Source organism: Poecile atricapillus, chromosome 8 (assembly GCF_030490865.1).
Source record: "Poecile atricapillus isolate bPoeAtr1 chromosome 8, bPoeAtr1.hap1, whole genome shotgun sequence".
NCBI classification, from domain to species: domain Eukaryota; kingdom Metazoa; phylum Chordata; class Aves; order Passeriformes; family Paridae; genus Poecile; species Poecile atricapillus.
In genome coordinates, this window is record NC_081256.1 from 18166614 (window position 1) to 18181216 (window position 14603).

General features: G+C 41.6%; 1 protein-coding gene across 4 annotated transcripts in view; it reads left to right on the top strand.

The window, feature by feature from the left end:
• Positions 1-14603, top strand: part of DIS3L2 (DIS3 like 3'-5' exoribonuclease 2) — a 186528-nt gene that overhangs the window by 100908 nt on the left and 71017 nt on the right. For all 4 annotated transcript variants that reach the window (XR_009278081.1, XM_058843466.1, XM_058843467.1 and 1 more), the window contains exon 12: positions 12611-12723. Coding sequence is in view for 3 of the 4 variants with exons in the window: in XM_058843466.1 (XP_058699449.1) it covers positions 12611-12723 (113 nt within the window). In the remaining variant the exon portion in view is untranslated. The remainder of the gene's footprint in view (positions 1-12610; positions 12724-14603) is intronic.

A 14603-nucleotide genomic window follows, 5' to 3' on the forward strand; every position in this document is an offset into this window, starting at 1 on the left:
CCACCTCAGCTTTTAGCTAAAGAAATCAAAATTCACTCTCTGGAAAGGCCAGTTTTATGCTGGTGAATCCCAGGGACCAGGTTTTAAATCAGTGTGGAAGGAACCACCATGGAAATACCTTTTAATTTATTTTGAAGTCTATGGTATTTATTCTTTCTGGGGAGACCTGATGGCTCAAAAGGAAGTACAGGCAGAAAACCAGTCCTGATGGTCTTTGCTGCAGTTATGATCCATTCAAGAGGGAGCTGAGTGTGGAATGGGAGTGACTGCATCCTTCACACAGGCGTGGTGGCTGGCTGGCCAGCTTAGCATGGGTCCTTGAGCAGGCAGAGGAAGGAAATCTCTGCATCAGTGTTAGTTTAAAACGTGAGAGATTCTGAGGCAGAGAGGTCCGGACTGTAGCTGGAATCATCTCCCATAAGGCTCCTGATGTTATACAAGGAGATGCCTGCAGAGTCTTTGTAGTGAAAATGAGTAATAACAGCAACTAGGAGCTGTACTGATGGACTCTCATCCTTTATCCTCTCAATGTGCTGCTGTTTTAGGCACAAACTTGATGCAGCATTTCATGGACCTTTTCCTCAGTCTACTGTGGTTTGGTATTGAAATGCTAAAACACAGAGGTTAATTTTTTTAAAATATTTGCTGATCTGTAGAACTCAATTGCAACATTATTTTGCAAGCCTTCTATAAGGGATATCTGTTTCATGTGCAGTTTGCAATATAAGGTGTATTTTGTGCCCATTTCTAAGGTGTCTCCTTAGAGACACAGCTGCAGAGCTTGTTGTCCAAGAGACCAGGTGTTGGATCCTCAGCCAGGGTTTGAGCATCACACAGTCTCTGTTCCTAGCAGGAGGAAGTAACAGAAATGTGTGTATTCATATTTCTTGACACACACTCTTTATTGCAGTCCTTAGTTTGCATTCTGATGGGGAATTCAGAGATAGTTCATTCCATCAACCTGTTCCTGGCTGGGACTGTTCTCTGTCTAGCTGGGGGCATGCTTCTCTTCAGTTTCTGGCACAGGGGACTTCAGCCCACAGACCTGCAGCTCGCAGAAGACTCCCTCATCCATCTCATATCACAAGTTCCTTGGATATTTTCTTGCATGCAGATTGAATCTGTCTGGACTTTTTTGTCCTGGCGTGAATTGAGCATCTTGCTCAGTGATTTTCAGTCTGTGGTCCACTGGCCCATGTGGCACTATGTAGGGTGCTATTATAAGCCCATGAAATGTGGCTGGTGAAAGCAGGGGTAATAAGTCCCTCAGCATATGTAACATTTTCTAAGGTATCTGTACTTTGACTTAAATATTTTTCAGGAATGTGCAGATTTAGATAGGTTCAAAACCAGTACTGGGAGTCCTTTGGGGTCACTTCTTTGTGCTCACTTGCTTGGAAAGCTGTGGCTGTTCCGGGCTCTTCAGTGTTTAGGAGAGCCCCTATGGGAACCTCAACCTTATGCTTAGTAGAGCCTTTTGACATGTTTTAGAGGTACCCTGTGAACTTTTGGCTCTAAAAGTTGCTATGATAGCTGCAATTATTATGACAAAGAGTTGTTTTAGAAGTTAAGAGTGTGTCCAGGTCTGGCAAGGCTGAATCTCTCATGAGGGCAAAGTTGTGTTAAGAGTTAACACAGCTTTTATTCCAAATGTAAACGTGGTTACAAGAAATTATTATTTTTTCCATCTCTTTTGCCCATATGTAAAACACTTTAAAAAACCTTACCAAAAAATCCCAACATGAACAAACCACATATCTTGGCATCCTCATGATGTCAGGAGATCTCCAAAAATCAACAGAGAATGCAGAACCCAATTCAGAATTCTCTGTTGGTGTATAGCACACTGAATTTCTACAAAAAAACCACACTCATTGCCTATGCTTCTTCTATCAGACAGCTAAATCAGGGCATTTCAGAAGATTTTTGAGAACTAAATTGTCTTCAAGCATTCATTGCTAATTTATTCAAGACTGTGACAGTTTCTTTGCCTTGAAGAATCTTGGGCAGCAAGCAGAGAGATAAGTGATTGTCTTTGCACCTTTGTGGAGTTTCAAGCCTTTTCAGTGTGACCCTTATCAGATCTGGTCAATGGATGGAGGTGCTACATCCTCAGGAAAAGATGGAAAGGAGTTTTTTTGCTAAAGTAGTTCACAAATCTATCATTAAAAACTACCCAGTAGCAGAGTGCCACTAGCAAAGGAAGCATGGGATGGCTGTGGGAAGAGCTGTATTTTTTATGGAGCTTGCAGTAGGATATTGCAGCAGTTGGAAACTTTTCCAGGGATATATGTTTTAAGTGGGCCAGTCTGGTTTTGAGAGGATTTTATATTGGAGTCTGTTTCTGATTAACGGCCGTGCTCCTCGTTATTGTTTAATGATAGCAGTAGGGAGGTGAGCTTGCTGTTCACATTTGTGAGTGTATATTTTAAAAGAGATCAGCTCCAATAAAGAAGGAAAATAGGGTTATTTATGTAACAGCTGCAGAAATATGAACAAACTGTACTCCATTTAGATGATTCAGCATAAGCTTGGAGTAAAAGATGGCTCTGGCCTGCATCTAGTTTCTGCAGCCTTTGTAGAGCTTTCAGGGTAGCTTGAGGTTTTAAACAAGTTCATTTCAGTCAATGCTCTTTTGTGATCCTTTCTGCGCGTCTTCTAGTAAATTGCTGCAGCCAGGAAGGCACAGCAGAATCGTTCTCAGGTCGTATGGATGTCCAAGAAAACAGCTGTACTGTTTTCGAGCCTGAATGTTTTCACCCAGGGTGCAGAGGTTTACAGATTTATTCTGATCTCAGCATGGCAGGTGACCTGTGTGTCCCAGTGATCCCAGGCATGTTTCTCACACTTTCCAAATGTCTTCTGGGAATTATCTGCCAGTGGTGCTTGTATTTCTGGTAATGTACACTATTGATGCAGTCCTGTTTGAAGGCTGCTTACTGGTACGAGTGTAAATGGAATTTGGCACATTTCAAGACAGACAGTTCCTTCTATTGCAGGGTCAGGCCATGATGGGAAAAGATGAAGCAAAAATTATGTGGAAGTATTTCTGAGAGACTGTTTTTTGATGCTGATCTCAAAGTAATGCTTTGGGCTGTACTGACAGAGCTTTTGTTAATCTTTTATTTGTATATAAATAACTATTATGGTTCTCACTTGTGTTTTTCTTTAATTTCTTTAACAAAGTAATTTAAGTTCAAGTAATTTACATCTTTTTTAGGAGGAATTGTTGTACTGCAGAATAGAAATATATTCTACAGACTGTTTGCCCTGGTTTCCATGTCCTTAGTGATGCTGGTAGTCTGCATTTTGGAGTGAGGCCATAAATAGATACAATCATTTACTCTTCCCAATGTTTGTCTGATGACTTAAACAAATGAGGCTTCTACAGTGTGCAGCCCCCTGTTTTTTTCTGTTTCTCTTAAATCCATTCAATCTGTTGGTGAATTTTAATCAAATATACCTAAGAGAAATGGGATTTAAAAAAATCCAACACATTGTGTTTCTATATGTGTCATAAAAATGGGATATAAGCAAAGAAGAGAGCTTTTCTTTGTGACCCAAATCTTGGAAGAGTGCAGCATGACCTTTCTGCTTAGCACAAAGCGCCCTGTGAGCTGGAGTTTTTGGGAACAGATCTGCAGAGACTGAGACTTAGATCTCTGTTCAAGGAGCCTATTTCACACGTTTTGGTAAAGCAAACTAATATTTTACCAAATGTTGATAAAATTCTCCCTTCTTCACTGCAGGCCTCCAGGCTCTGGGGCTGCTTTTCTTAGACCTGGAGAGCTTAGTTGACATCCCCTGGTGTGTGAACTCCAGAATCTTGTGCTTCAAAAACACCTGTAGAGCCCTGGTAGCCCCAAGGTATTCTCTACCATCTCAGGTGACCACCTGGTCTTCCTCTCCTTTGATCCACATTCTTTCCTGGTGTAGTTTGCAATCACTTAGGATGTTCTAATTTTCCAAAGTTCTGTACACTTATATTTTGCTTTTTAAGATGTAAATATTACCTCTTCTATTCAGCTTTGTCTCCCTGGCCACTTAATGACTGTAGGGTGAAATTTGCTTTAGCAAAATGTGGTGCAGGGCCCTTTAGCAAATTCCTTTGGTCCCTGCAGGACAGAGTAGCAGGAGAGTTTGTAACTGGAGTCTTGCTGTGCAGACTTGCTTAAGATAAACACTGAAGAACAAATTAGTGTTGGATCAAAAGTTACTTTTGGAATAATTATGGATTTATTTATCAAAAATAATTTATGAAATTGCTATTCTTCCTTCTTTGTAAGCTGTTTAAAATGAACAGACACCAGACCTGCAGAGAAAATGACAGAACCAGATTGACGTATGAGTCAAATGTCAAATGATCATAAACTTCAATTTGCTTAGATTTACTGCAGGAGTCAAATATGGGAAAAATTAGATCTACAAGGAGCAGGACTGTGTGTAACATTTGGTAAAATTTTACTTTAGTATCAGATATAATTAGCTCGTCTCTCCTGTTACCTGCTGGTTAATCTGGGGATGTTTTGTTGTGTCACTAGGAGAGTGAAAAAGACATATTGCAGTGATTAGAAAGAGGTACATATTCTTCCTATTGAAGGCTTGTGGTTGCAGATTCACTGAAATACGCAAAATGCTCTCAGATCTCTGCCAAATCCAGATCCCTGCCATGCCCCACAGTGCGCTCCTGTGTAACGCTGGGAACTGCAGCATGTACACTGTATTTTGTCTCTTCTTTGGAGGTAGCATGGGGTTGTGTGCGGAAACACACGTCACTTCCAATTTCCAAGTGCAGGGTTGAATGGAATCAGAGGGCTGAACTGAGTCTGCTTTTCTCCACCAAACATCTCTCTTGAAATTGGTGGGACCGCTTGATGGAGTGGGGCTCCCCTCAGTTCCACTGGGAACAGGGCAGGTTGCTCCAAACTGCTGTTGTCCAAAAGGGGAAGAGACTGAGCCAAATCCCCAGACAAGTGCATTAAACTGGGTGTTAAGGTACTGGGGTGATTAAGAAAGGTTGGATTTAGATAGAGCATTTATTGCTAGAACATAATTTGTTAAAATGGTTTCTTGCATATGTTTGAAAGCTGCTTGTGAGAAGGTTGATTAAAAGCTTTGTTAAGCAAAATTGGGCAGGGTTTGTGATTGGTAATCCATATTTATTGTGCTGGATTTTTATATCAGGTATAAATATTTTATAAATATTTCATCCTTATCCCAAATGTTGTTTGTTTTTTTGGGTTTGTTTTTTTTTTTACTGTATGCAAAGAAAGCCGTGTGGCAAAGAGAAATGGGATTATATTGTGTGAGAAGGACTAAGGTAATAAAGACTGTGTCTGCAGAACTTGCAAACAGATGTGCAAATACCAGTAGAATTACTCATAGAGGTGAGCTTATTTATCTGCAGGGAGGAGAGATGCTTTGGGCAAAGTCTCTTTCTAGATCATTTCAGTTCATGAATTCAGGACCTGGGACAATTCCACAAAGATTTAGAGGTGTGGGATTTTATGTCCTGGTGGATCTCTCTGACATTTGTGGATACAAAGTTTTTAAGAAAGGAGTGTTTGATTGTATATTGAAGGAAAAAAAAAAATAAAATGTTTTTAAGTAGCTGGATAATGGAAATAAGGAAAGAAGATCCAGAAATTCTTGTCCAAACAGATCTAAAAGCACTTTGCCTAGAATTTCCATTCATGAAAAAGGACCCCAAGAACCAGGAGAGTCCTTGGAGAAGAACCACAAATGATAGGGGATGACCATTCAGACCTAGAGAGAACAGGACTTTTCAGTGAATGTAGCAAATAAAAGTGAGAAGATATGCAAGGAAGATAAACTTTAAAAGGGTACAAATAATTGGCAGTGCGTTCCCACATGGTTATCTTCATCACATGTTCTGTTATATGTAGGCAGCAAAGGAGTTACTGCTGTATATTGTCTTTATTATCAAATTTATGAAATGGTAAGATCCCTCAGAATCACTGAGTTATTGTTTTAACTTGTTATTTATTGCAATGTAGGGTTTCAGAACCCAGTTGAACAGGAAAAACATCTTACACTGTAATTCACTACAATATTTATTGATAGTTTACTATTTTGCTAGATACACAGAAAAAGTAAAACCAGGTGCAGATGGAAATGTTTTGGAAATCTTTCAAAAAATAAACAAAAACTGTTGGATGGCTAAAAGTGAAATCGCAGTGACTTCGTTCTATTTCTAAGTTGAAGAAATGTCAAGGCTGTTCTGTGGAAGCACATTGTATGTGTTTGGCCTAGCACTACATCCCAAGGTCTCTTTGTATGCCTGGGAATGCTCACTCAGCCTTGGATTACTGCATACAGTGGAGATATCACAAAAGGAACTGACCTAGCAGTAGAGAGAGGCTGGTCCCTCCCCACTCCAGACCTTCATTTCAGGAACAGGATGACATCCTACACCCAGAAATACTGTAATTCATCTCAAAAGCTGCTGGGTGTCACTTCCCATCGCTTTAAATCCAAAGACTGCTGATTTCCTGATAGAGCCTCTTGAATCAATCTTGGAATACAAACAATTGATGACGTGAATACCAGAAATTGTCCTTTTACCTTCGTCATGTTGGCTGCAAACCTCGCTGCTGAGAGGCTGCCAAGAGAGCTCAGGGCAGTCTGCCTTGGTATCAGCAGAGATTGCTTTCTGAGCCAGGAATCCAAGCCATTGCCTCTGTGTCCTCCTGCTTGACATCTTGTCAGGATGAAGGATGGAAGATCCATCCACCAAGTGTTGAATTTGAGTCTGCATGACAAAGATTCATGCTGGGTTTAAGCTGTAAGTAGTCATCTAAAGGTTCTCCCAGAGGTGACCATATAATAAGTAATGGCATTCAGTGGATAAATCTGATGTGTTTGGGGTTTGTAGCTCCTCTTAAGTCGCTCATTACTTGAGTCTAGCAAAGAAATCCATACAGTTTACAATACCTCTGAGTGAAACTTTCTGGTTTGGCACGTCACAAGGTCTGCTAAGCACTCATGCAGGCACAGGGGAAACCAGCTCCGCTGTGAACCTCTACAGTGTAAGCAGTACCAGCACAGGAATGGGGACAAAACCTGCATGGACAGGAGGTGGGACACAGGCATTGCTGCGTAAGGAACCAGACTCTGGTCTGTCTTCCAATGGACACCTTTGATACATCAAAGAAATGTCATGTTCCCTTTGTTTTCCATCATTATACTGTGTGTCCCCAATTGTTCTGCACTCTTTCCTGATTTTTTGTTGCTGCAATACTTCTTCCCTGCTTGTATCTGTATTTTTCTGCTTGTATCTTGCTCAGCAGTGTGAAAAAATCCTTATTCAGTGTGCTTTTTCTGTTGGCTATCATTGCCTGTGTCCTTCAGTCTGCAATTAAATGTTTTATCTTGTACATGCTGCGTGAATTCTGTCTTGAGTATTTAGTGTTTTTCCCTCAGGAGAATTCTTTCCTCGTGCAAGTATCCAGCTTAATGGTGCAGTAGTAGCACTTTCATAGAAGAGCTCTTTCATTCTTCTCCAGAGTTATTGTATCAGGTTTTAAGGTAGTTTTCAGGACAGGTGTAGGTAGTAGGTGGCTTCTGGGTGGCAGCATCTTTCGTCACAAGGTGATGAAGAGCTGATGCAGGTTTGCTCAGGAGAGGAAGCTCGTTAAGTTGCTCTGCCTTGGTGATGTGATATCATCTGTGGGGTCAGACCTGATTGATGCCAGCATAGTTGTCTCCAGCTCATGGGAGTTTGGAAATTGTGAGAACACCACCAGCACAAAGATTTACCCTGTGTTCCCATGGGAGGATTTGCCTTCCTGAGAGCCTGAGAGAGCCTCATGTTGACCAAGAGCCATGTCTGAGCCTCCCCTTCAGATTTGGGGAGGGGTCACCTTTCCTGCAGGGGCTTGTGCTGGTTTGTGCGTAAAACTCAGGGCTCTGTAATGCACAGTGCATGAAGTGCCACCTTATGAAGGTGTCCTGGCTTTGTTTTGAGGTATAAAAGGTGGCTTTTAAATTATATCAAGTGGTTTTAGGACGTTGCTGAATTTATTAGCTGCTGCAGACAAAAATTTTATGCAATTCACATGAAAGACCTGCTTCCAGAATTTAATTTAGTAATAGATATAGTCTCCTCATAATTCTGAAAGTATTTTAAGGATTGCTGATGGCTCATGGAAAACTCTAGAAAAGATTCCTGCTTTTCATCTTCACTTGTCCTTTGCTGCACTTAATGAACAGATGAGTTTTGTTTTGTACCTCACTTAGAGCTAGTCACAAATTGGTTTGTAAAATTGTAGTTGTCTCTGTAACATTCAGTTTTGATGTAAGGGAGAAAATGGCCGAAGGTCAGGGTAGCTGACCAGAGTAAAACAGTACTTTAAGAATTATGTTATTCTGGATTTTAGACTCATTGATGTCCACCACTGACCTTTTAAATTAAAGAAGTAAAGAAGAAAGTAATAAAAACCCTGTTACGGTTTATTTTTGTGAAAAACTGAATATTTTTTTATTCTCTTAGAACTGCTAAAAGCATCACTTTGCGATGTCACCTTTCCTGTCAGTAGTTTCTCAGATGCTTGTGGAAATTGAGGAAGTGCCTAGACTTGCAGTATGGGGAGAGTTAACATTTAAAGATGTTTTTGGGGTTTTTTTCCTCCCTTCTCTTGTGATCTCATGCTGTTTCTCAATTTGGAGTAACTGGGGCCAATCTCGGTTCTGCTCATATTGGGGATTTTTGAAATATGGAAGTTCTTATGAAGCATTTACAGGCTGAAAATGGCTTTTCCTTCTTTTCCAGATCTTTCTTACTAATCCCTTTTTGTTTATAATTTTTTTCATAAAGGAGTTCCTTGAACTGTTTTGTCATAGAGAATGAGATCATCAGCAAAAAGAAAAAATAAAGGAACAGCCTGTTCTTTGTTCTTCTGCAAGGTGCCACTGCTCTCCTTTGATTTTAGCATCATATTGATGCACAGGAGATTTTGGGGTGGGTTCAAACAAGCCAGATCCTCTGCTTGAGGAGCTGAACCTTCTCCAAAACAGCTGTGTGCCCATTGTGCTGGGGGAGATCTGCCTTTCATGGCTCTGTCACTTGGCAAGCTCTGGGAGGGGACGCAAGCTTTCAGAAAGTTGGCGAGACACAAGTCCATTCTGCTCTGCCATTCTCGCAGCCACATGATGGTAAATAAAAGGGAAATTGTCCTCTCTGTTTGTGGCATCACAACTGTGTTGTTTGCAGTAAGATGACAACAAATCCTGTCCTGCTGGCAGAGCATTGGCCCAAGGGGAGTTTGGGTGGCTGAATGCCCAGCCCTTTCCCTTTCTTCTTGCAGATCTCAGGAGAGCTCCTCCTTGCAAAGGGCCTCTTTACTAGGTTTTGCAATGCTGTGGTGTAATTTCAGACAATGCTCCTGTCTCCCATCCATCCCTGTCACTGCATCTCTGTAGCTGCACAGAGGAGCTAATAGGGTTCAGCTGCTTAATAAAACATGCCTTGCTTGATTCTAATCTGCATTCCCTGTTGCTAAACATCTCCCAAGAGCAGCTTTGCAGTGGTAGAGTTTGAATGGCACAACAGTTCTGCATCCACTTTCAGATTAAATTATTTTAAATGAAAGAGTCCCAGAGACCCTGAGTGAAAGAAGCCATCCAAGTGCCTTCAGCATTTTTCATTGCAATAGATGCTCCCTGCAGCTCTTGCTTTAATAGCAGCATATGAAGTGTCTGGCTTAATCTCCTGTACCTTTTTATGTAAATTCCTTTTAAAAAGCCCTAACCCTAAACTCATAGTGTATACCTAGCTTAAGGGGTTGTTGGGCAGCTTTAAGTTCCATGTTAGAGAATTTGGGATTAAACAAATCTGTAGTTTGTAAAAGTACTTGTTTCTCTAAGAAATTTAGGTTATAAAAAGTTTGTCACAATGGAGAGCTACATGGCAAGGCTTGCAGCCTCTCTTTGCTCGAAAAGTCGATTTTTTTCAATAAAATGGAGGTCAAGTAGACCATGCGTTGTAGCCTATGGTGTGTGGTCCATGTGGTGTCCACCCTCTACCCCTTTCTCTGATCTCTTTGACAACACTTTTTTACTCCATGACAGCTGGTTAAATTCTCTTTCCCTTTCAGGCCACTTTTTCTTTTTTCTTGTTACCCCTTTTTTTCCCCCCCCTCTTGGGAAATAACATTTTCGCATTTCCACAATGTGAAATGTTCCTTTTGTGACTTTGTCACAATTAGAAAAACTGTTTGTGGACCTAGAACAAAATTCTAGTGAACAGTATTTCTTTATCCACAATGCTCTTTCAAATTAATTAGCAAATAAACCAGGAGAGAGCAGCAGGCAGGTATTTCTTTGGCTGGTATTTTGTCTAGCACATTCAAAAGCAATAATTTGAAAGAAATCAGATTGGTTGATCGCTGTGCTGTATCTTCAGATTCTCTTGGTCTGAATATTTTGGGGGTGAGTGAGATAGGGTGATTCATACATGAGCAAGACAAACCCAAGAGCTGCCACTTTGCATTATGTCAATGTATGTAAGAAAATATTTAGATAGAATTTCCATTAAAAGTTCAAAAGCAAGGGTCTGATGCTCACCCCGGCTTTTAGAAGCTCTGGTGGGAAACCTGAACGAAATTTAACTCTGTTTAGTGTGTTTTCGTTGGCTGACTCCATGTTTTATTATCTCATGCAATGAGATCTTTCTTGGTTTGTCGATTTTCTATCGAGGACAAAAAGTTCATGTATGTAACAGTGCACATATTGAATTAAAGTGCGATTAAAGGCATGATGTAATGACCCCCTCTCCTTTTCCTTTAGTCAATATTTGCCTGCAGGGTCAATACATTACGATACTGACTTCAAAGTTTTCAATATTTTTTTACCTTCTGAGTGTGTTGGCTTTGAGTGTGTGTAATATTAAACCTGTTGGTTGAACTGTTGGTCTAAGACTTACTGTCTAAGTAGTTTCAGGCTTGGATGCCTAATCCATGTAGAACAGCTTTCAAGGCATGTGATAATATCACAACACAGCTGTAGGCAGCTTTCTGAGGTGAACCATTTAATCTGCAGTCTTTGCTCCCAGCTTCCTGACAAGTGGTGGAATTTGTCCCTTGGTGTGCAATGGGATTATTGCCCCCTCTCCCTGCTGCCATCATATTTAGTCTCTGCAGGCCCTTCCAGTGACTGGAGGTTATGTGGGCACATCTAAACCCCGTCCCTCCTGCCCTCCGTGTGTGTTTCTGTACTCTGGACATCTGTACTCTGTTCAGTGCACAAAAGCTGCTCAAAAAGCAAGATCACACTTTACGCACTCGCAGCGCTGTGCAAACATGGCTTAATAAAGTTAAATCGTTATGAAGTCAGGCAGCTCTGCAGGGTGGGCTGGTGCTCATTTCCCTGAGCTCCCAGCTGGGGCTCAGTGGGCTGGGTGTCTCCCACTAATAGGAGGCTGAACCTTCTCATGCTTCCTCTTCATCTGTTTCCACTCCTACTCTGCTGAAATCCTGTGCTGGTATCCATCAGAAGGGCACACAAGGCACATGTACTGCTTAATGACAACAGCTACAAACCATTTATCCTTCAAAAACGTGACACTCTAGAGAAGGGCTTTGATAATGTTCTTTGCGAGGTATATAAATAAACGGGATTGTCACCAGCTTGGGATCTTATTACTTTGTCTCTTTAGAAAAATTAAGGAAAGAAAAAATATTTATAGATACCAAGGGGTTAGTGAATTCCTCTAAAGAACCAAGTGTTATAATTAGGAACCCGCTGCACTTAGAACTATTCTACAAATAAGCACCTCAAATCCAGCCTAGTCCTTCCAGAGAAAACAAAGGTCAAGAGGCTGCTTTGAGGATTAACAAACCAGAATTTCTTGGACCCAGGTACTAATTACTTCCAAAGCTGAGGATGATCACTACTTCCAAATCCGAATTACTGCCAAAACCTCACAATAAACCTCAGTAGTACTCCTCTCTAGCCTAACTTTTGACTTAAGATGCTTTTAAACTGGACTCTAATTAAAGAATAAAAAGCCGAATCTGAAGGAAAGGCAGGGTACCAGTAGAAATATTCTTCTAGTGGAAAGCTGCATTTCTGCATAGCCTGGTCCAGAGTAATTGAAGACTTCCCATGTCCCCAGCAGCAAATTGGGCTCAACCAGGTTGGTGCAGTTCTAAAAACCCAAAAGCATGTGTGAATGACTGCTGCACACCAGGGAAATTGGATCCTGCATAGCCTGTGTGTTTTTGAGGTGGGGTTCCATCTTTCTTTCATGCTGTTGTCTGGCAGCAAAGGGATGAGGCCTGAGCTCACTATTACAAGCTCCTAATTGGAAAGATTTATCCACATGATTTTAAGGGTTTTCACATTTCCACCTCTGTACTTGAGGATTCATTTCTATGTATTTCTCATATGTAGCCACGTGATGGTGAATTTGAGAGTGTCCTGAGAGACCACCGTTTTCATCCCAGGTGGGAGAAGTGGAAATAAGTATCGGTTTTATGAGATTTTGGCATAAAGCAAAAAGGTTGCAGTAGCACTGGGGGAGAGGAATTAGTTCAATATGTCAGCAGTTAATTTCTGCTCACAGCTTACTGACTTTCTTGTGCAATTCCAGGGAACTTGGAAGTGGGAGTACACATTGCGGATGTGAGCTACTTCGTACTGGAAGAAACAGCACTGGATAAAGTAGCAAGCCAAAGGGCCACCAGTGTCTATCTGGTGCAGAAGGTAAGGACAGCTTTTCCTTTGTCTGTCTTTGACTGTGCCTTCCATTTACCATAAATTCATTTTCAAGGTTCGTTTTCAGAAGCTCACAATCAAAATCTGGTTGTTATTGCAGGACACCTACAAAAATGAGTAAGGTGATGGAAACACAGCGGGTGACATAGCTGTGCACTGCCTTGGAGCTTACGGAGAGAGGTGGAGCAGGAGCCTGTGACCCTCTGTCTGTGGTCAGGGAGTGCCCCACATGTGCCAGGGTTCACCAGCTCAGTGCTGACTTGAGCCAAGCCCTACACACCCAAGCTTGCTCCTCCACTTTGCTCTTGGGGGCTTCAAATTTGCAGATGTGGAAGATTTTGTCTTGCTTTTGGTACAAGAGTCCAACTAATCCCTCCCAGAAAAGGATTTGTGTCAGAATAGGGCGTAAAACACACACACAAACAAACAAACATCTTGAGGTAGAAGAAGGGTTCACACTCTTACTTTATCTGGATATCCCTAATAATGGAGGAATAGTGTTCCTTCATCATGCAATGAAAAGATGCTTGAAATTATACAGATTTTAGCTTAACAGAATCAAATGTTAAGCTCAAGTTTTAAGTTGACTGCTAAGCTTTACAGATGAACAGGTTCAGGTTTAACATTGTTGGAAAGGAAATGTGTACGGTTTGTCTGTAGCTGTCTCATTTTCAGTTGAATGTGCAGAAACACTTTGTAGCTCATCAGATACCACTGGCACTGTGCATGTAGGGAAGCTGGAAAACTTGGCTGTCACTGTCCTGTGCAGGCTTCAGGCATCAGTGTTGAAACAGTCTCATGGAGCAGATTAATTTGCCTCTCCTCACACTCCCATTCAGTCAGGCTGAAGTCATTGTCTCCACAGCCCCTTCTGGAATGACAGGACATCTTTTATATAATAAATAAATGTATCCTATGTTCTGCTTAGGATTAGGATTCTCCCCATGCCTTCCCTTCCTGGATGTTTTCAGGGTTGTTATCCAGGGAGGTTTTTGTAATGAGGCTTGTTCCAGTAGCTTCCTCTGTCCTCTCTACACTTTCTGGATGATAAAATGATTCATGTTACACTACTGGCATCAAATTAATGGTTTCATATCAAGCTGTTTACCTTTAGCAGCTGTTCTGTAGCTTTCTTTGAGTGGAAGCAGCAAGGCACAGCTTTGGGGGTCTCAGGGAGTCTGGTGGGTTTCAGCTCGCTGTGGAACCACTGTGACAGCAATGCCAGAGTGTCCCCATGGGGTCAGTGGTAGTGACACCAACAGGACACAGCTGCTCTGTGCTGGGAGACCCCTGCTCCCTGTGCTTGCTGTTCTGCACGAGTGGGAAGCAATGTGTGCCTCATGGAAACAGCTGTTCTGGCACCAGGCTTCCCAACCCTACAGTCTCTCCAGTGATAAGCCCTTGGCTTCTGCAGTGCTCTGCTTCCCCCTCTGATGAATGACTTGATGATGCAAGGTGTGGGCTGGCCTAGGGGGCATATCACTGGGGGCAGCAAAGCTGTACTCCAGGAGGATGTTGTGGCAGTATTTCCAAGTCAAAATACTGTGTTTTGAGGCCATGTAATTATTTTAGTCAAGAGAGAAGGAAGATTTTTATAAAGAAAGGAGACATTTTTCATGAAAATCTAGTTGGATGCAGAAGCTAACTGAATTTTCTTTCAAAGTGCCTTTTCCCCCCAGCACTGCCGATCCTGTGCAATGCCAGAATGTTACCTGCTGCCCCAATATTCAATTCATCTTCAACTACTGTGGCCCAGCAGTCAGGATTAGTGTTTTACCCACACTTCTGCCCTGCTGAAAACACATTTTAAAACAACAAACTAGGTTAGATGATGAAATTTTCAATATTTTAATTGCAAGAGATGAAAA